Here is a 22381-nt window from a genome sequence, read left to right as displayed (position 1 = left end):
GGATTCAGAGCGCTGCCAAGGTGAGCAGCAGAGACTGCTGATAGCATGGCGTGTGAATGCAGGTGGCAAGGTGTGATCGGGCAGAAAAACATCAACATCCAGAAATGGGAAGAGGGTGAAAGGTATACGAACAGCGAAGGTCTAAAATAAGAATACTTTCCAGATCAGTGATAATAATTTTATCTTAACATTAGGAAGTCACACGCAAACTAAGCCAAAGCAGTATAAGAATAATTTTATTTAATATTTTGGTAACACAACCGATCTCAAAATGATGATAAAAGTTAGCTCACTGAACCACTGAACAACTACATACATTCTAAATGGGTGCTACTAAATTAGAGTAACTTTACAGATTACATGAGGCACTAATTGACCAGCAGCTACGGAGCGTGACCCCCTGACAGGCACGAGCAGTGTGAATGGAAGCTGCATTAGTAGCCCATGCATAGGTAAAGCTTTTGGAAGAGTATAAAATTGCAAAAGCCTGTTTTACTAAAACGTGAATGAGTGATCCTTCGGTTATACTAACTATTCAGTTACAGGTTATATCCTTTATTTTTTTAATAATGATACGTAGAAAGGCATAAAGAGAACTGTCTTGCTAGTATTTGATCTAATGTAGATCTCTATATGGAAATGTTGAGTATCATATAAAGCTTTTCACAGGTATAGGCTAAGTTCTGGGATATCACAGACTTGTACATAATTCAGAAAAACACCTGAGGTTACTCTTTTTGCATGGCAAAGAAAGGGTTTTGTTGTTCATGTGTGTGCTTAAGCTTTGAAAAAAGGGAATTGATGCCGTATGAAATCGGAGACCTGAAATGGTTACAGCACTACTGCGTGGGGCAGTACTGCTAGACTTAGTTCAGGCTATTACAACAGCAGCAGTGAAGTTTCTACTTGAGAAAGTGAGGGTGGTGCTACCAACCCAGCTTTCACCTATCTCAGTATGAGCACTGTCACCGCTGCCAATGTGATGAAGACTAGGAGAAGACCTGGCCCTGCAACCCTTGGCTTGCTTGGGTCTCACAGAGCTACCTCACTCTGCAGCACTGAGCCCTTGTGTTTCTGTATCTACAAACACCTTGGTTCGTGAGGTATGCTCATTTCTGATGGATGTCCTATGGTGATCTGTATCTCCTCGGAAATGCCCAACACATTTCAAAATCAGGCATTTATGTATGACAGCTTGTTTTTCAGAGAATTACAGGCTACTTTGTGTGCACAAACATTAACCAGAGGTTCAAGGCCATAAAGTTTCACATGTATGTTTTACTTGAAAATAATAGTTTAGATTTTTGTTTTAACCATTTGCCTCATCAAAAGAAATTAGAAGTACCTTTTTCTTCAGTTAACATGTACAGCAATCAGGATGTGTAATGTTAGTTTTAGCATGATTTGCTTGGAACAAAGTCTCAGAAGAATAACTATGTAGTTAGTTTTTGGATGCACTCAGCCTAACAGAATGAGTGGTGAGCTGGCCTGTATTTGCAGTAGGCATTACTTGTGGCATGAGTGTTTCAATGTAGAACTCCCAAATTCTCACTTCTGTGTACTTTGGAACATGTGAATCTTAAATGACTTACCTATGTGCCCAAGGACAGGGCATTAATACTTTGCAAGAGAAAAAAAAAAGTTCAGCTTTTCCTTTACAAGAACTTTCTAATTCAAATATCTCTTTGCTTCACGCTAATGAACATATCAGCATATGGATTATATCCCGTTTGCTATTTGGTGACATATCAAACTTGACTTTTCCTTTCAAAAGTTAATGAAAAGTTATTGTATCAGGACATTCTGTTCATTCGCATATAAAATATGAATTGTATTTTAAAATGTTGTGTTCATAAGCAAGTCTGTTTTTTTTTTTTTTAAAGTCATTTATGTAAACACTTTGGAACGTTAAAGGCAAGACTTTACATTGGCATTTTCCCAAAACTCATTCAAACATTTATTATTGAGGCATTAATGTACATCCCCAGCAGTCACAACACAGGGCTTGCCACATGCTTATGGCTCTTTCCAGGATGGTGAATTCAGAGGGAGGCTACAATAATCCCAGCGTGTTTGGCTGGTTGGTTTCTGTGTGTTTTGTTTTGTCAGTATGAGATCTTACTTTGGGATGTGGAGTCACTGAAGGCAAAGTTAGAGTTAAGGCACAGCGTGTGGAGACACAGAAAGGATTGTACCACCAGTTTCCAGAGGTGCTCCATCCAACCAGTCAGTAGATATAATGTGCTTTACAATGGCAACTTCTGTGAACATGCAAGGAAATGGAAGTCTTGCTTTCAAACTGCGTATGTTTAACATTTAATATATTAAATCATTACCCTGGCTCTCCTAGAGTTAGAGAGTACTGAATTATGTCTTGTGAAGTTTTCCTTTCTGCTCTTGTTCCTTGCAATGTTGGCTGTTTTCCAAAAAAAAAAAAAAAAAATCAGCAAAACAAACTATAACTTATTTAATTCTAAGAAGACAGAGGAAGTATCTTTAGATGCGAGGCTCGGTGCTTAGGTGTTTGCAGACAGCTGACTTTCGTTGGCTGTTTTCTCTGCTTGCAGTCTCTGGACAGCCTTATCAAGCAAATCCATAGTATCTCTAAGCGTAACATTCAAGGTAAACGGCTTCGGTTTAATGGTCAACCCATAAATGAAGTCCATTTTAGGATCCTCATTTGGATTAGCGGTAAAATGGCACTGATGCACCAGTATGGAGGTAAAGAGAAACAGCTGCATCTTGGACAACTCCTCCCCGATGCACCGCCGCTTTCCCATCGAGAAAATCATCACGCTGCTAGTGAGATCTTTGTTGATGAAGCCGTTCTCATCCAGAAATCTCGTTGGGTCAAAGTCCTCTGGGTTGGACCACTTTGCTGGGTCGTGATTCACTGACCACTGATTAATAAATACCACGGTGTCCTTGGGAATGAGGTAGCCCATTATGAAGGTGTTGGTGGTGGTGGCGTGCGGGATGGTAACGGGCACAAAGCTGCTGAACCGCATGGACTCGTACAAGAAAGCCATGATGTAGGGCAAGCGGGGCTGATCTTCAGCACACGGCAGGCGGTCTCTGCCAACAATCCGATCCACTTCTTCTTGCATTTTGGCCTGCACTTTGGGATACCTGCCATTTAAAGTAAGCATGTGTACATACATAACACCTTCAAAGGATTTAGTCGTCTTTCTCAATAATGCTTTTTAAATAACCCGTGCTGTAAACATTTTTCCCAGATCCTCATCCCTGCTCTAAATCAGGCAGCTTGTTCCTGCAATATTTTTAAACTTTGGTTGTGTAGATCTTGACGGAAAACTTTGTGAACTCCCAGTTTTCCATGCTCTTGATGGAAAACTTTGTGAACTCCCAGTTTTCCATGCAATGGTGTCATTTTAGGTTCAATTTTCACATTAAAAAATGATTACATGTGACATTAATGTAAAGGGTGAAAATAACTTAAAATGTTTTGAGCTGAATGTACTGATCCAATTTTGAAGTTTTGTTTTATAGTGAACCTTACTTTTTAAAATACGGGGCTTTCTGGCAGAACGAGGACTTGGTTTTCCAGCTGTGTGTGTGCCTCCTAGAAGCCCGCACGGGGTTTGTTATCGCTGGGCGTTACACCCCCGTGGAGGTCTGCGTGCTTTGAGAAATCCCTGCTAACGGTGCTCAGAGGAGTTTTATGACTATCCTGTTCTTAGAAACTACTCTCTTCGTCCCTTTTCTGTTACTGTTTAGGTGCGATTTCCTCACCCTGTGCTTCTTGCGTACTCTTTCAAACCTCTTCCTACCCCTGCCCAGCTGTGCTTTTCTTCCCGACGCCTCTCAAGCCCCCCGTCTCGCCGGGGATGGGCAGCGCGTTCCCCCCCCAGCCTCCCCTTTTCCCCTCGCCCCTCGCCGCGCACCTGATGAGGAAGATGAGGAGCCACTGCAGGGCGGTGGACAGCGTGTCCTGGCTGGCGCCGAAGATGTCGGTGACGGTGGCGGGGACGTGCTCGAGCTGCAGGCGCGGCTGCTCCCGCTGCAGGCGGATGAAGGCGTCCATCATATCGCGGGGGGCGGCCCCGGGCCGCAGGCTGCGCTGGTGCTGGAGGAATTTTCGGCGGACGAAGGCGTAGAAATCGCGGTTGAGGTCGCGGAAGGCGCGGTAGGCGGCGCGCACGGGGCTGGGGAAGCGGCGCAGCCAGGGCAGCGCATCCACCAGGCTGCCGGCGCCCACGGCGCGCCCGAACTGCTCGTTGCGCCCCACCAGGCGCAGGAACTCGCCGTCGCCGTGGCTGTAGCGGCGGCCGAAGCACAGGGCGCTCATCACGTTGGCCACGGCCACCAGCAGCACCCGCGACGGGTCGAGGAAAGCGCCGCCGGCGCTGCCCCGCACCAGCAGCGCCACCAGCGCCCGCGCCTCGCCCAGCAGGTGCCGCTCCAGCAGGCGGCGGGTGGCGGGGCTGCCGGTGGAGAAAGCCCGCACCGTGGCGTGCGCCGCCCGCCGGTGCAGCTTCCACAGCTCCGAGTAGCCGCCGAAGGCCAGGCTGAGCCCGCCCGACACCAGCTGGAAGGAGGGGAAGGCCGGCCGGCCGGCGAAGGCGGCCCCCTGGCGGACGAGCGCCTGCCGGATGGCCCGCTCGCCGTTCAGCACCACCACGGGCCAGCGGCCCAGGCGCAGCTGGAAGACGGCGCCGTAGGTGCCGGCCAGGCGGGCGAAGGAGAGGTGCGGGGCGCTGCCCAGCTGCGCCGCGTTGCCGATCAGGGGCCAGGGAAAAGGGCCCGGCGGCCCCCGGCGCTCGCCCTGCCGCCGCCGGCGTCTCCGCTGCAGGAGGAGCTTGCCCAGGTGCACGGCGGCCAGCAGGCAGACGAGGAGCAGCAGGCAGCTCTGCGGGGCCGGGGGGCCGCGCAGGGCTTCCCCCAGCCTCTTCAGGGCCATGCTGTAAGGGAAGGGGACAGGTCAGAGGGAGTCCGAGGGCACGGGGGCGCGCCGCCGGCCGGCAGGGCGCGGGGGTGGCGGCGCGTCCCCGCTAGGCACCCGCCTGGGTCCTGTGCAAAACGAAGAAAAATTTTAAAAAAAGCAAGGAATAATCGACAATAAGGGCTCAGAAGCGGCGGGGCCGCTGCTCTCTCCCTCCTGCCAGGGGAGCTTTGCAAACGGCTGAGGCAGGGGAGGATGCTCTGGCCGGACGAGCTCCCCGGGTGCCGCACGCAGACAGGTTGATCCCGGCGCCCAGCAGCGCTCCGCAGGGCTACGGAGCCGCGGAGCCCCCTCCTGCCGAGCCTGCCCCCGGCCCCGCTCCTCGGTGGCAGGGGCTGACCGCGGGCTGCGCTCCCCCCTGTGTGCCGCAGCCTGCCCGAAGCGGCGCGGGGAAGAAGGAGGGAGACGGCAGGACTGACCTGTTGCACGCAGCCTCCATCGGAGCCCTCGGGGAGGATGGAGAGGAGCCGGGCAGCTGCTGAGATCGGCGTTCAGATCCCGGGCTCTGGGAATCTCATCGGGAGCCCCGACTCCTGCCCCCCATGGGGCCGCTTTCACCCGTCGGAGCTCGCCCCGCCGGCAGCCACCTGCCGCAGCCTCCACGGGAGAAGGGTGCGGAGGATTCAGGGGGCGAGAGGGGGGCCGCCCGCCTTGCCGAGCCCGAGCCGGAGCCGGAGCAGCCTCGCCTGGGCTCCTGGCATGGGGAGCCGCGGCTTTAAATCCCCCGGCATCCGCGGTGCGCTGCGCTGCGGGCGTGCCGCACTTGGCCCCGCTGACAAATCGCCCTTCCCCTGGCCGGAGGGGTCGCCGCTATTTGCCAGCCGCCCTTGGGCCGTCGCCAAGGCGAGCGGCTGAGCCGCCGGATGCTTTTTTTTTTTCCCCCTTTTTTTTTTCCCTTTCTTTATTTTATTTTTTTTTCACGGCGGAGGAGAGCGGCCGGGAGGCTCGCAGCAGCCCCTCTTGTGTCAGGAGGCACCGTCTCCCTGCATCTCGGGGATGGGGAGGGGGGGGCTTGAGGGAGCTGCCGAGCTTCCCCTCCTCCGCCTGTCGCCTCCCCGTTGCGTGCGGAGTTTGCATTGCGTGAGCCGGGGCTGGAAAGCCTCCAGCCATCTCCTCCCCGGGCCCCTACCCCTCCTCGCCGTACCTGACAGCGGCTCGGGGGGAAGGCGGCGGGGGAGCGCCGGGCAGCTCGCCCCCCGCCGGCCTCGCCGCCCTCCTGCCTCCCTCCCGCTGCCGGAGGGGTTTTTTTTAGCCCTTCAGTCCCCTCCGCCCGGCCCCGGAGGGGATCGGGGGCTGCAGCCCCGGCCCGGCGTGATGGAAGCCCTGGGGAGGGAGATGGGGAAGGGCTCGCTTCGTTGGGGCGTTTGGTGGAGCAAAATAAAGGCAAAATAAAGAACTGGAGCTTCTTTGTCAGCTGGTGCGCGGGCACAGCGCGAGGGGAGGAAAGGGGGTTTGGTGGCGTTTGGGGATTAGGTTAAATGAGGTGTTGGGAGGCAGCCCAGCTCGGGGCGCGATCCCAGCCCTGGCCGGGGCTCTGCTGCTGCTTCCCCTGCTGAGCAGCGCGCTCCTGTCCGCTGCCAGGGCCCTGGGCTCCCCCAGACAGCAGCACGGCTCTTGCTCAGAGCAGCATCAGCCACGTCTCTCCGCGTGCCTCCGAAATCCCGTCTGTGTGCCTCAGTACACGCTGTGCTGCTTCTTCCTGCCACTGCCAAGTGACAGAGGTGTCAGAGCTTTCTCTCCGCAGCGCCAGCAGTAAGCTCCCTTCCTCCCACCCCGTCTCTGGGGCGAGCTGGAAGGATCCCGCAGTCCAGCTTCGAAGGGGAGCGATGCACAGCTCTGTCCCTGTGGCCTGAGGGCCGGACAAGCTTGGAGAGAGACCTGGGCTTTGCTGTCTCCCCCACCACCACAAGGTAGAAAGTCAATTTCACGTGCTGTAACTAGCCAGCTGTGGCTAAGGCTGTTTCTGGGTGCTGGATTGGGGTGGTTACAGTGGCTCGCAGCAGTTACTGGAGCTCTGCGTTATAGTACTGGGCATTTGCCATCGCCAGCAGGCAAACTTGTTTTTTTTTTTTTTTCTCCTGGTGACTGTGGGAGTCAGTTGCCTAAAACCAGACGTTGCAGCTCTTCCCGGTAAGTCCCTAAATCCTGCCTTGGATGCAGCATGTAAACTAGTTGCATTGCACTCTGAGAGCCTGGAGCAAGCAGAGGAGATTCCGTTCCAGCTCCCATGGAAATCCGAATTTACAAAGAAATGATGCCTGCGAGGTGGCCAAGCAGAAGGAAGAACATTCAACAGGAGGTGGCTGCAGGGGATGTGCATTGCCCATGCTGTGAGCCGCAGAGCCACAGCTTAGGGCATTATTTATGTAAATAAGTAAATATAAAGTAATTAAGTAAATATAAGTAAATAAAGTAAAAGCTGTAAATAAGTCCTGAGCCTAGGACTTATTTAAAAGTCCTGCTACCTTTTATTTTAATGCTGTAAGAAAGCATTTTGCTATAGTTTGCTATATTTTTACCCCATTTCTTTTTGGTCTTCAGAAATTCTGTCACTATTAGAGAGGAAAGGAAGAAAGAAGTCTCTTTTAGGTGTTTTGTTCCTGGGTGGTGGTACCAGCTGGTGCCCCTGCACTAGGCGCTGTGCTCACAAGGTATTTACAGTCTCAGGCTGCTCTTACATTTTAGCCTGAGCATTATGATGGCCATACGCGATAAAAGTTCGCCCATTTTTCTGGGCTCTGATGCTGTGTGACCTTGATTAGTCTCTTACTGCCAAGTATAGTCTGGGTGAATCACCCCAGTGAATGCGTGACAAGAGAGAGACCAGCCCTTGGTCTTCATTATGTTCCAGAAACTGCCTTCCTGCCTGCCTCTTTATTCACTCTTCTTGCTTCTCTTCTTGTGTTTCTAGCAGCTTAAAGTTCAGAATTGCTCTTAGGTAATGCGTGCTTCTTTTCTCCAAATTTTGTGGCTTTATTCAGACAGGAGTACTGCTGAAGCCAGTCCCAAATTTCTGAGGCAAAGCTAGTGTTGTTCAGAACTAAAGACTGAATCGCTGAAAATGTACGCTGCCTAGAGTGAATTTTTCTGAGGCCTAGAAAAACGCACTCAATGTAAGATATGGAAGAGGAAAGCAGTTGAAGGGGCTGAAGTGGGTGGGTTTGGGATTAAGGGAAAGGAATTCGGGCTTAATCTGTTAAAGATCCTGACTGATTTGACAGGAATGCCAGACGGAGGGGCTGGCAGGGTCTGTGGGGACATCAGTACCTCTGCCAGTCTGAAAGGAGGAGCTTTCTGGAGGTGGACAAGAACCCTTGTTATGGAGGTGAGAGTCTGGTAAAGGGACAGGAGCTGCAAAACCTGGAGAGGCTTCATTTGTCTTTTGAGAGGGACTTCTTAGTTCTCCACCACCATCCTCCCTTTTTCAAGAAAACCCCTTAACCCTTACCAGATTGTTATGCAAGTGTTAAGAGCTACTTACTTAAATAAGGGTTTGCAGGCTCAGTTCTCATTTTTTCTTCAAACTGTGACAGCCGCTGGCTGCTTTTTTGGGTACTGGCAAGGTCAGTTAGGAGCTGCTGCACATAAATCCTCTTGAGCAGCAACTGGAATTTCTCAAGGACTTGTCATAGTCTCATTTTCTTTCCTTACCTCTTCCTTTTGCGGTGTGCCATGGAGACACCCCCCCCCCCCACTGGGTTCCTTTGTCTCTTTCCCGTACCTGGGTTCTCACTCTTCGTTTTACAAATTCTTAAGGCGGATTATACAACAGTTGAGCAATGTTTTATCCTGGAATCGCCTCAGTGCAGAGCTTGTACAAATTGTTTACCGTTTAGAGAGTGATCCAGCCCATTCTTCATTAAATAATCCCTTGGAAATATTGTTTCCGATTGCCTGTGTCTGAATGTTGCACAATACTATATCAGATGAAGAAACAAGTCGCGCCACTGTAAAACACAGATCGCTTGGAATCTTAAATGCAATGTCCTATTGCATAAAATGTTACTCTACCTTTTGAGCTCAATTCGAATCTCAACTATACTGATGGAAGTCAGGGAAATCACCACTTAAACGATCATAAATTGACCCCCGTAAGCCACTGTGAGTACAAGATTTTGCTCAGGTTATGCCTGCACAGGAGTCCAGCACGATGTGGAGTGACTGTTTCACTTCAAGAAGGTTCAGGTCCAGGAGAAGAAGGTCTGCAGCAGCTGCTCCATCAGGACCCCCCGCGGCAGCTGGGTCCAGAGCTGGCACCTGCTGCTCTGCGCCACAGAGCTGTACCCGCATGCTCAGGGCTGTCCATGCCATAAAGAACTGCTCGGTGCTAAGACTGACCTGAGGCAGGGCTACCACAAGTGTGGAAGATAATGAGATCATGTCTGCTGCATGTTCCTGGTTTTCCTCAGCTTGGCGGCTGTCCCGTGGTGCCAAGGACGAGAAGCCAGCAAAATGTGAGGAGCCACATCCTCAGCACTGCTCAGAGTGCCAGGCATGCACAGGAGCCAGCTGCAGCTCCATGATTCAGGGATATTTATGTACTTACCGTGGCCTAAATTAAAGCGTTTTTGGCATGCTTGTTAAAGTATATATATTTGTGGTTACATATCACATTCTTAACCTTCATTAATTTGCAGCTTTCCTTGGACTTTTGCTCTTCCCTGCATTCCCACTGACTTCCCAGCTCACATTTCCAGCTCTCCCTGGTAATTGTAAAGCCCCAGTTGGGCTCCTAGCCCTGAGCCGAGTTCCCACAGCTGCCGAGGGATGGGAAGAAACCTCCCAGTATTCGCTGGGGCTCAGCTCAGTGCTGGTCTGATTTGTCACCTCTCCATCTGTTTGCATTTTCCGTGTTATTTGCAAAATAAAGGCAAACATTGGAGATTGCTTCCACACAGGTAACACACAGATGGGATTGCAGAAAATGAGGGCATGGTGTTATAATTAATCCAGGCGTTTCTCTCCAAACTTTGCGGTCTTTTCTTGGCTGTAGTAGATGTAACCGTGCAGATAAGTCTTTCTTGAGAGGAAAACGTGGAGCTGATCGCTTTGAGGCTACCCTCAGAGTAGCCTTTTAAACTATCTTCTGCTATGAGGCGGAAGAGTGAAGTCTAATTTACATGCTGTTGGGCACCCATTCGTGGCATATTGTGTGTGTGTATTTATGCTACACAAATGCTCTTTATTAAAGTACCCCGAGTCACCTGAAAGATGGACAAAACAGCAACATTTAGGAAATTTTAGACCCTGCTCAAGATTTGCATCTGTTCTCAAAATGTGCTGAGTGGGTAAACCGTTGTGCCTGCCTGCTGTCCCTCTTTAGCAAAGGGACTCCTGATGGCATCTAGCAGCATCACATCACTACACCGCTCGGGTTGGCAGATCCAGGGGCTGTGCTGTGAGAACCCACCCATCTTTTGAACTATGGAAACATTACAGCCTGGATGGTGTGGTAGTTCACACCAAAGCTTAAAACAGTAGTAACATTTAGGGCTAATAATGTTAATGTGTTACCAAGCAGTAATATTACATTTCTCTATTGTCTTCCAGGCTTTGCTGGGTGCTCTGCTAGTAGTTGTGATGTGGAGGTTGTAGTCCCGTTGCTTCATTAACTCAAGGAGCTTAATATTTGCCATTTCAACAAACACCGCTGTATTTGTGTGCTCAGTGTAGCGACGGATGGTAGTGTAAACCATCGCCAGGCTACAGCTGAAAGCAAAGTCTGCCTCACTCACAGGCAGAAATATATTCTCTATGCCTGAAGTTTCTGAAGTTTTACTTGTCAGGTTCTACAAAGTCTCTACTAAAGATGTGCAAAGTATGGCTTTTTAGAGATTGGAAATTTGTCCGAATTTAAGTGAATTATCAAGGGAAGAGTAAAAAGCACAAATCTGGGAGAAAATACATTATGTGGACAAATGACAAGTCTCTGCTTTAAAGCTTGAGTTTACAAAGCATTTCAAAGAAAAGGCCACCACCGTGTTTTAACATGAACATTTATTTTCTTTGTTCTCATAAATGGGTTCAACTGTTTTTAGATTGAACATTTTTTTAAATTACCATGTGAAAAATGGGTTTTCCTGGGATAGGAAATTTCAGCCCAGATGGCTGCAGTTGGACAAAGTTTAAGCGATGGTGACTTGGAGTTTCCAGCTAAGGGAACCCTGCCAGTAGACGCTGTGACAATGCTGCATGCAGAGAGAAGATGGTAAAGCACAGATGAAAGAAAGAAACTTACAGCTCTTTGATGAGAACATGGGTTTTCCTATCATGTGTCTTAGGTGTCTCAGACATTAGCTAAACTGGTGCATGAATGTTCAGCTCACCACTTCCCAAGCAATAATTTCTCATGACACATATATTGGTCATTTGGGTTCTTCAGTTTGCTCTGTTTGTGCACCATCCTTTGATCCCTTGACAGCAAAATAGCTCTCCAAAATGTTACAGTAGGCAACGCAACTTAAATTTAGCAGTCTCTAGAGCAATCCTGAAAGCTGAATTTCAGAATTCTCCTTCCTTCAGAGAATAAATCCTGTCGTGTAGTGGGGGCTGCAGGTCTGACCTAGGTACAGAAACTGCGTAGAGGTATGACCATTACTTTGTCCCCTATTATGATGCCTCCAATCTTGCTGCTTAAGGGAGTTCTTGAACTGGGCTGCATGCATCTAAGAGTACTTCAAAAAGCGATACCAAAAGCCTCTGGCATGGTGTGTGTATATATATATGTGTGTGTGTGTTTTCTCTTTTGGAGCCAGAGCAGGACCATTTCTGAGGCATAGCATCAGGTAAAAAAGGCAGGTCTTGGCTACCTGTTCTTCAGGGTTTTCATGGGGCTGGCAGTGTGTGCCCTCCTCCTCTGGGCTTCACTTTGAGCTTTGGAAAAGCCCGTTCTGCTTTCTGGCAGGTTCAAGTGGGTGTGCCAGACATGCCTGCGCTATTAGGCAGGGACTCCATGGGGTCTGGGGTAATTTCTGGTCCAAGTGATTGAACTTGTGCAATGGAGAGTTTACAGTGTTTTAAATAAATGTTACCCTTTACTTAAGCCTGCTTCTCACAGGTTTTCTGAGGGAGGAGGTTGTGCTGGGCACAAACTGATTGCCAAGGTGGCAGACAAACCTAACGGGGACATGATGATGTGTGCATCATGAGGGCTTTCCCTAGCTTTTAAACGTGAAGAGACAGGCCCTTTGCTGGGATTTTCCATAGTAAATCCGTGTCATGAACTAAGAAATTTCATGTCAGTCAGGTAGATGCTTGTAAATGTCACCCCTTAAAAAATGTCACCCCCGTCAAATGCACCAGGGAACATGCTCACCGCCTTTCCCCCCTCCATTCCTGAAGGTCAATAGCATTTGTGAAAAAGCCTCAGACAGATTTTCCTCCAAAAAGAGTGGGTCTGGCTATGCTGGCTTTGCTGAAGTAGCCGGTCAGATGTAAATGCAGGAATCCCAAATGGGCCTTCAGTGACTTGGCTGTTAAAGCTAGCGAAGGAAACGTTTGCACATCCTCTGCAGTAGGGCATTCTTGGCTTCCCTCGCGCTGTTGTGCAAGGCTGTGGTGTATTTGCCTCCAGCAGTAACTGCATTTTAGTGGTAAATGAAATGACTCAAATTCTGAGGACTGGGATGTGTGCGGCTAATACTCTAGCCTATAAAATTATTCATGCTCTTCCCTGGGGTATGGGAAATGGGAGTTGTTTATTTGCGCACTTTTTAATTTGAAGAAAGGATTAGAGAAAATCGAGGCAAACCAAGGGGATAAGGGAAACTCCCTTTGCGGTATCTGTGGTCAATGGTGAAAAACTGAGCACAGGATATTTTTGCACTATTCCCCATAGTGGCTGCATCAAGACAGTTGCCTCCTGCTGTAAGAAAAGGGATAGTAATAAAGGTTTCCTCTCACTAAATTCGGCAGGGAGAGAAAACACTCCTGACACACGTAGATCGCTGCTAGCGTTTGGAAGCAAACCCAAGGGAAGTGTCTGTTTCTGAGCCGTTCAGGTCTTCTAACCTTCAGCAATGGCAGATCAAAGACCACGAGGGAAGCAGACTGCAGGTGCCAGTCAGGGCAGGTTTCGTCTTGTCACAGCGCTCCAGTAAGAGGCATTCGCTAATGTCTGTTAATCTCATGGCACGCCAAGGGAGAAAGGCAGAAATTGCCTTAAATTCTTCCCTTTCCCAAGAAGCCCACACCCAGGCTCTGTGTGGCTGCAGGACCATGGCCTGAGACTCGCCTTGGCCACCGCCATCCTGTGCCAGCGGGACAGCCTCACCGTGCGGCCCGGGTGGCAGCAAGGAGGCCACGCGGTGCTGCGGGGAAGCAGCAGCAGAGGTAGCAGCAGAGGTAGCAGGGCGCTCTACCAGCTGCAGGGAGACGGCAGGACCAGGCACAGCTCGGGGTGCTCTAGGGGACGGCTTTGGCCAGAAGCCAGGTTTGCCCCTGTCTTTCTTTTGAGGTGTAAATGGCATGCAAGCAGGCTCCTCTCGGTGGCTTCTCCGTGAAGATAAATAACCCGATCCCCCGGTTATTATCCCCCTGCACTCCTCCCCTTCCCCCTGACTGACTTTGATTATTGTAACTTTACATGCGCTTTTAATTTGCGTGCAGGCAAGTACAAAGGCACAACCGGATATACCTGTTATTTGCCAATGACCTGAAAGAGTATAGTTTATGTTAAGCCTTGGGTTATGGTAACGTTTGCACGCGATTCCTCAATATACATGCTGCAGGCAACTGATGGATGGAGGTGATGGAGGGTGGAGGAAAGTTTTAAAGTGACAGAAGCTGATTTAGTTCCTACTTAACCTACTGGTTATGCGCAGGCCCCTACTTCAGTTTTGCACAGAGCATTGGTCATGCCCTCAAGGTGCCTATGGTCATCTTACCCCAGCTGCAGCCTGCTCCTGGCTGCTCCTGCAGCTCATCTCATGAAAGCTTGATGAAAATTAGGCAAAAATGGCAGAGAGGATATTTACACCTCCCTATTTGTTTGTGGCATGGTAGGGAGAAGCTTGCAGGAGGAGGAGGAGGCTGCAGATGAGGCGCTTTGCAGCAGAGGGTCGGTGCTGAGTGTGCAGGGATGCAGCACTGTTGTGGCATAGGTCTCAGCTCCCTAAAGTGCTCGAAGAGATTGCACTTGAGCTAGCCTCAGTGAACACAGTTTAAAGAACTATCAACCACTCCCATGTGCCATGGTTTGTCTAGCAGATACAGCAGAAAACTTCAAGGAGATGTGGTGTCCAGTTCTGATACTGCACACTCACTTGCTCATCTTGAACATAACCAAACAGAAAGCCTAGTAACGTGTTTTGTTTGTTGCAGCTGTTGTTTTTTAATTGCATTTTGCTGATTCCACATCAAATTAGCTAGGTCTTCAAGCAGAAGGGAAGTGTTTTAATCTGCCAGGCAAATAAACTTACCTTGAAGTCTTTAACCTGAGTGGTTTTGTTTCAGGTATGTGTCTTAACTCGGTGTTAAAGACTGCACCAAAGGAATTCATCAGACATTTCTTTTGAAGGTTCAGGAAATGGAAAAGATCCCTTTCATTCTTAGCACCACCTCTTATCTCCCAAGAAGTGAGTGCGATGTAAGTGAAATGCAGTTTTATGGGGCAGACTTCAGTACTCACACATCCCTCAGAGACAGTGGGTCAAGGTACAGAGAGTCAAATGCTACTCTTCCAAATGAGGGAGTCATTAAATAATTGTTAAAATATTAGAGGACAAGATGCACCTGTTGGTAAAAAAGTAAGTTTATATTAAGTTTATATTTCTGGACATAAGCACATTTAATCTTTCCTGTGCCTCAGCTTCCCTATGAAAATGGGAGTGATAACAATTAATTTTGGATCTGCCTAGTATCTGCTCTACTGTTCTTTAGCATGTTAAGACAGAACATGGGCAGCCAGCACTCAGGAAAATGATGTCTAAATTTGTGGGATAGTGAATGAGGGACTGAGTTTTTAATCCTATTTTTAAGTCAAACAAAACAAAGTTGCCTTCCGTCTTCAGAAGCCCACAGCAGGCACCCATGGTCTGCTTGTGAAAGACCTTTATGTGAAGCAGCCTTGAAAATAAATGTGTTTACATTTCTCCTCTCCACTCGACTATTTCTTTCTTCCTGTTTGCATCCCTCTGATTGTCTGCCCCTTTGAGGAACTGGCTTTATTTAAAAAACTCTTATTTTCCTTATTAGTTTTCTGCTTCTATCATTTTGTTTGTTTGTTTGTTTTTGTTTTGTTTTTGTTTTCTGTTCTAAGCATCCCTAATACATGACATTTTTGCGTATCTTCATTTTTATTCATCCCCCTTTGTCTTCATAGCTTGGCTGAGTGTTGAAAACTCACATGTAATAGCAGCTTCATAGAGGTCGTGAACTCTTAACACATGGCTGGTCTTCCTGTGCTCAGACTATTTCTCAAAGATAAAATGTATGCACAGGTTTGTTGTGATCAAGAAAGTTTTCCATTTTGTAAAAACAAACATACAAAAAATAATCACAGACACCATTCCGTGGCTGGATTTTTAAATAAGTTCAGCAAAATTGTATAGTGCTGCTGTAAGAACTGATGCACAAAACATGCCTTTACAGTGCTGTGTGCTCAAAAACCCAAAAGACTGTAAAGCTGTCTGTTCCAGCCCTGGAAGGAAACGTTCACAACAGCAAACCCTGTTGTGGCAGGGTTAAACAGTCAGGAAAGGGTTACAGGCTGCCTGCTTGTCACTTGCTTCAGCAGGGGTTTAGGTTGAGATGTGTGCCCTTTTTTTGGCATGGAAAGCTTGGGAGCCCCTGCAGCTGGCTTTGGATGAGGGAATAGCTTTGCTTTGTGTTACTTTATGAATTTGATGTTTAGATAATAAAGTGTATCCTGGAGCGAAAGCTGAAGAAGACTTGGGTATTTCTCTGCCTCGACCTTTCCCTTTCCCCCGGGCAAGAAAGCCCACCAGCGTACAGGCTATGAAAGAGCATATGACAAGCATTGTAAATTATTTTTCTTTTCCTTTATTAAAGTAATTCCGGTTTACTTTATCAAAAAGAAGTATGGGGAGGCAGGTATGAAGAAACTGTGAAGAAGCAGCACACCCATGTTTCACTTGTAGATGCAAAAGAAAGTCCCACTGAGGGTAACGGGGCTTTTGATGAAAGCCCAGTGGCTGAGATGTGTTCATGGTATTTATCTAAGTCAGCATTTCCAGGGCTTGTGTCACACAGCAGTGACTGCTGGAACAGGACTGGGAAAGTCCTCTGCCTATTGAAGACTTTAAATTCCTTGATAGGGAACTTGACATTAGATCAGGGGAACAAACAAGGATTATTCCTTGGATAAGGATTACAGAGCTGAATGCAGAGCCTGAAGCAGTGCACATGTAAAACCCAGCAGCAGTAACAACCTGCCTCACTGTTACTCACAGTTGCTGCTGCTGCAGTGGGCAGAGCTGCCTGCACCATGTCTTCGGCTGCTGAGGGAGCACACAGGCTGGGTGTGAGAGGGCAGAGAGATGCAGGCAGTCTCTGGAGGTGTGATTAAGCAAGGGTTTCAGCACACCAAGAGCTTCACCTTTTACAGTGCCTGTGGAAAAAGCAATGGCGCCAAGCTTGCGTTAAGTGTTTTTGCATGGGAAATTTCTTGAAATGCTGAGAAAAGAAGAGCTTTGAAAGATGTTGATAAACTCAGCATATGTTAAGTTATCCCCTTGATTTAAGCAGTACACTATTCTGTAAGTTATTCCAATTAGGAGAAATGATAGGCCACTCCGTGTAAGCCAGTGTTTCCACATGGATTCAAATTAGAGAGGAAAGCTTCAGCAGGCTGCGAGTGCAGAAATCAGGCTTAGTATTGTGACTGATTTGGGAAGACTGGACACTGACAAGATGAAGTTAATGCAAGTGCAGAGGACTAGATGCAAGTGAGTTTGGTTCCTGTTCTCTACCTAACAGTATTTTCACCAGATGCTGGTGTCATGACAGTTCCCAAATTAAACAGAGATAGTGATGTTGTAAAAGGCAGATTTTGCTCTGCAATGGGTAAGAAGCAGGATAATATTCAAGAGGAGGGTGGTGACTCTAAGTCTCTCCCTGCTCAGATGAAGTCTCTGCAGGGGAACTCTGTGCAATTTTAAGCACCATATTCAGGAGACATGGGCAGACTGGAGGGAGGTAGGAGTGCAACAGAGACCTGTAGCAAAGCTTAGGAGATGGAAATTCTTTGGCTTGCTTAGGCTAAGGCCTTCAGTATTTTGATGGATGTTATAAAAAGTAACGAGGACTGGGGATTTTTTCCAGCTGCAATGGATGTTATGGTCAAAACTTACCTGACCATTATGGAAGATTTAACCACTAGGAAAAACTTTCTGCCAAGAAAACCGAGCACTGGAAAAGGCTGCACACTGAAGGTTTTGACAAGTTAAGAAACTGCTTCTCTGCTGTGGTCAGCACATACATGGTTTTGCCTTGCGATGCGGGCGAACCAGCTGGAATGAGGTCCACTTCAGGATTGCTCTGGCCTGATGCAGCTTTGCGTGTTTAAGCAGAGCAGAGGTGATGGTGGCCCTGGCACACATTTATGCACTTTATTGCACATTCACCAAGCACTGCAGGTGGAGGGCAGCCAGGTAGCCGTTGGCTCTCTGCAAGCCCATACACTTCACTCTTAGTCCTGGTAAAGTCACTCATATCTGAGTGCTTTTTCAATCCTGTTAGCTGGCAGTCTTATTCGATGATTTTACAATTATTTTTAATGTTGACATTAACAAGCATTTCCCCTTTACGGTAACAACAACCACAAGCCCTTTATTTAAATCTCCTTTAAGCACTTATTTCTTGGAAGCACACATCTAGCTGGTCGTCTCCCAGCACGTTCAGCTGCGGGATCCACGGCTGCATGTTAATGCCATGGCAGTGTGCTACCAGATCATCAGCAAACGGACCTGACTGATTTTCTGTGCTTCATGCCAGATGTGTAAGGATATATGTTACTGGTAAGAGCAGTATGAATAAATCCTATCCAGTCTGGGAGAAAATCTGGTGATCTCTTCAGAGTTTTCTGGACTGATTTGAACTGTCAGAGCAAGTTTGTATTGATTTTACAGAACCAAGGTATTTTTTATCTATATTCCAAGTATACTTGCCTTGTGGGGTGGTATGGTGTGATCAAGCTGTACTTGTTCTGCCTGGTGTACAATTCTCTGTTCCATGAGGGTCAGCTGAAATAATTTCAGCACATAAGCATGTGGATTCTGCTTACTAAGCCCACATCAGGCATTCTAAAATGTGTTTACTGTGGTTTTAACATACCTTTTCTTGACCTGTTTTGCTCCACAGCATCTTTTTTTTCATATTGCAGGATGAATTTTGAGTGGGCTCTCCGTTATTTGTTCTTGATTTAAGATTTAGGCAACTGTCCAGATTACACAGCAAAGCAGTTTGTAATCTAGAATAAGCATCTCTGTCAGTCAGTAGTGCTAAATTTATGAAGGAACAATCTCCGTGTGAGTAGTTACTTACCTCTAAATTCCAGCCAGCACCTGAAATAGATCACCTGGGGATGCAGAACAATTTGCATAGATGTACATAGATCATAGTGATAATAATGTGAATAACATTTCTTGTGACGTAATTGCAGACCCTTTCACAATCTCTCATAAGCATAGCAGTACAGCACACTTGCTAAGCAAGTAATTATTAAAATTCCAATTTAGAGTGGCAAGCACTGAAACAACATGATTAGGGACTTTCCAGAGGCCACCCCTGACATTTTTTACTTGCTTGACAGTTAAATCTAAATGTAATTGCTTCTGTTCCTATCCATGGACTCATTTTCCTTTTTCATACTTTTGCCTGGCATTGTCCGTTTTACCTAATACCTTCTCATGCTCAAGCAGACCCTTACTGAGTGTTCCCATTGATAGATAACTTCATACAGATACTCTCTGCTTTATTAAGAAAGGCTGAGAAGAGAACAAACATGTTTTAAACCAGTAGAAATAAACACATAGCCAGCTCCACAGGCAGTCAGGGAGTGTGTCTTTTATTACATCTGTTACGTATCATCTGGGACAAACGACCCCACGCTGCTGTGGATGTGGTCATGTCCTGACTCGTGAGAGAAGAAAAGTGCACGGTTCACTTGCAGGACCTCAGCTGCAGATGCGCTGCTCACGGTACCAGCAACACGTGTGGGAGCTATCAGAGGTCACAAAGCTTCTCACTGTGACCGCTTGTTCCTTGGCTTCATGTCCCCACATGCAAGGTGCAGCAGCCTGGGAGGCCAGGAGACCAAAAACTGCAGCTGGAAGTTGCGGAGGGGAAGCATGGAGCTGGAGCCATAGAGGACTGGAGAGGATCGGATCTCCAGGGATAACGCATCCCGCCCTGCTGCTTGCAAGCCCAGATCAAATATGCCTGTAACATCCCCAGCAGATGCTTGTTTGAGCCCTCCTGAAAACCCTCCCTGGTGGAGATTCCCCTTCGTCCTTTGACACTATGACCAGGGCTTTGTTACCCCTTCCCAAGTGTCACACTTCAGCTTGCCTTCTTGTGCTTCAGACACACTGCCTCTTATCCACAAGGGACCCGGCGAGTAGCTTCTTCTGTCTGCAAGCCTTTATATGTGTGAATATATTTGAAGTCAGATGTGGTGTGTCCCCTCAGACTTCTCCAGATGGACCCTCCCAGTCTCCTTGTAGATTACAGTTTTTAAACATATGGCAATTCTTGTCAATTCTTTTTCCAGGCACCTGGCTGTTGCTGGGTGTTTTTCTTGAAGCCACTAAAACTGGAGAGGGTACCCAAATGAGCACAAGTGAGTAGAACAAAAAGTTGTATTTTTTAAGATAAATCTCACAACCCTAGGACTGCTATCTGCATAATCTTGTGTCCCTCTTTTCAGAGCAGGAAGAAATTTATGTTCAATATTATATGTCCTGCAACAATTCCTTGTGAGGTAATGGAAAACATTGAACAAACACAGTATGAAGAAGTTGTAATAGTTAAGTATGTGGATGTGTGTTAACTTTGAATTTCATTGCTTTTATTAGTTTATTATCATAGCAGTCTTGTGGTGATTAAGAGTGTTTCCTGTTCACATGGGAATGACACAGGGGTTACTTGTCCCCAGGAACAGCTATTTCTGCATTAGCAGGAGCTATCTTTATGATCTGCTTGGAAAACATTATTGTTGAACTCTCCTCCTCATCTGGCCGCTAATCTGTTTTGATGCTCAGAAAAATTCACCAGTGTGTGAATATTTGGGTGGAGTACACATGTAGGACCATCTTTTTTATCAAAATTATCTTTCATTTCTTTGCTTCAGTAATTGCCCAAGCCATCTCTTCAGAAACTTTTTCCAGTGACTGTGGAACTACGATATTTCAATGGGATATCTTTTGTCATTTAAGATGTCGGAGGTTGGACTCGATGATCAGAGGTCTCTTCCAACCTAGAAATTCTGTGATTCTGTGATTCTGTGATGTCCACTCTATTTTGTACAGAAAACAGAGAGGGCAATTAAGGAAACTTTGTAGACATGCAAAACCCTCATGCAGAGACTAGTTCTTACCAGGATTAATTTCCTCTCTGAAGTCAACAGATGTGCAGTTCTTCTGTGACCACGATTTATTTCTCTGCTCATAGCTAATGAAGAGGACTCATTTAATTACTGCACACAATTACCAGGCACTTTCCCCAGTAGCCACATGAAATAGTTGCTGTGGGATTCGGAGGAAGTTACGATGCATTTCTGTACCCCAGTAAGGTTCTTTGCATGTTCAGTTCTCACAAACCTTCTCTGGCTTAGCACACCCAGTAGTGTTTCTTTCGACTTGGACCATCTTCAGAGAAGATGAGAGGATCCAGGCTAAACCTCCGTGTTGACAGTAGACCATTTTTTTCCATGGTGTATGTGAGCAATGCCTTTATTTTCACTAAAATTGTCTTGCCTACTAGCATGAGAGGCATATGCGGCGATGAGAACTGCATCTTGAAAAGATTGCGGATGAGAATGAAGACAAGAATCATTGGCAAAGAACATTGCACTAAAGAAACACAACAAAAAAACTTGGCTATGCTGTGGAAAGTCAAAATGATTAAAAAGTGAGATGTGTCATTTTATCTTCTAGCTACATGCAGCATGTGTTTCCCGTGTCTCGTATTACAAGCAAACGTGAAGTGAGGGTTTATGGTAATACCACCAAGGAAGTATGATATCATCTCCCCCACAGGTGGTAAGTCAGTCTTCCAAGGTGTGTTTACACGGTGTGCTTCAGAGCACCAGCACACACATGAGTTACTTAAGCAATATCTGTAATTACGGGAGAGTTTGAGGAATAAACATTGTCTAGCCAGGTATGAGTTGTAAAACACCTTATGGCAAAATATGTGATGCCATTCATCTTATCTCGATAAGTGCTTGTTAGGGCATGAATGTGATTGAAGGCAAATGAAGCTGATTATGTGGTTTATAAATGCACAGCACGCAGATCTTATGTAATAAGACTAGTCATTAATAAGACAAATAGTCTGATGGTGCGCAAGCAAATTTGCTTATATTTTGACATTTATAAGTCTATATTTCAGGATACCAGTTTGCTTCTATCTAATTTGTAAACCATAAACAAAATAAATTGTACGAGATTACTAGAGGAAAAGTGACAAAAATCAGCATCGGTTGTACAACCAGCCTGATGCATTAATTTTCATTGTGGGTCATCAGAGCAGTGGATAACTAGAGATTGTTACTATTATACAGCCATTATCTGCCCTTTATATTCTTTGTATTTATGTTTATTGAAACAATTTAGTGCAATTAAACATGATGGAAATAGTATGTGCCTGCTAAGTCCATTTGCTATTTGTTATCTTTTGAGTTTTGTGTTATTTTAGAAGCTGTGGAGTAAAAACCAGTAACCTGTATTCATTATGTCACTTTGGTTCTAACACATGGCTCTAGGACTGACTCACAGCTGTATTTCTTTAGGGTCTGGATTTATTTTTTTTTTTTTTGGTAAGAAAATGGTATATTTGTAAAGTTCACTCCTTATGGAATATCTTAGACATTTTTTAGCTTAGATTGTGCTGGCCCATACGTGAGGCATTGGACATTACCATTGTGATACCATTGAAACTCCTTCAGCCACAGCCTTGGCCACTGGCATAGATGTACTCTGGGCCTCGGCTGCTGAGAACGATGGTTATTTGCTTGGGGAGTGAGGTCATTGAGGTCTGCCACCTGGGCCACTGCAGGTGGTGGTCTCCAGCGTGTCTGCTGGGCCACTGCTGGCTCTGGGAGGCTTCTCAGGGCCATCAAAGCCAGCCCAACAGGATGGTGTTCATTACACAGCTCTGTCGGAGTGCATCACCCCTCGGCATTTCCTCCCCAGGAGCCCAGAGGCAGAAGGGGAAGGCTGTGTATCTCATTGCCAT

General features: G+C 47.0%; 1 protein-coding gene and 1 long non-coding RNA gene across 2 annotated transcripts in view; one reads left to right on the top strand and one right to left on the bottom strand.

Moving 5' to 3' along the window:
* The window catches only part of LOC311433774, a 64986-nt gene that overhangs the window by 11461 nt on the left and 31144 nt on the right, over positions 1-22381 (top strand). The gene's annotated exons all lie outside the window — the stretch shown is intronic.
* CYP1B1 (cytochrome P450 family 1 subfamily B member 1) lies at positions 1817-5780 on the bottom strand. The gene is made up of 3 exons (XM_084513324.1): positions 5383-5780; positions 3906-4922; positions 1817-3129 (listed from the first exon to the last, which is right to left on the bottom strand). Exons 1-3 carry the CDS (start codon positions 5400-5402, stop codon positions 2517-2519), a joined length of 1650 nt encoding a protein of 549 aa, XP_084369450.1. The 5' UTR covers positions 5403-5780; the 3' UTR covers positions 1817-2516.

This window comes from Aythya ferina, assembly GCF_964211825.1.
Source record: "Aythya ferina genome assembly, chromosome: 3".
NCBI lineage: Eukaryota > Metazoa > Chordata > Aves > Anseriformes > Anatidae > Aythya > Aythya ferina.
Note: the sequence above shows the minus strand (reverse complement) of the source record. Positions and strands in the feature narration are given on the sequence as shown.

What these genes read in the sequence shown, in the direction of transcription:
- CYP1B1 (XM_084513324.1), bottom strand. Translation starts at nt 5,402, where the DNA reads ATGGAGGCTGCGTGCAACAG. An exon ending in ATGGAGGCTGCGTGCAACAG is followed by an intron (nt 4,923 to 5,382) that starts GTCAGTCCTGCC and finishes CTTCCCTTACAG; the next exon opens with CATGGCCCTGAAGAGGCTGG. An exon ending in CTCCTCATCTTCCTCATCAG is followed by an intron (nt 3,130 to 3,905) that starts GTGCGCGGCGAG and finishes TTTAAATGGCAG; the next exon opens with GTATCCCAAAGTGCAGGCCA.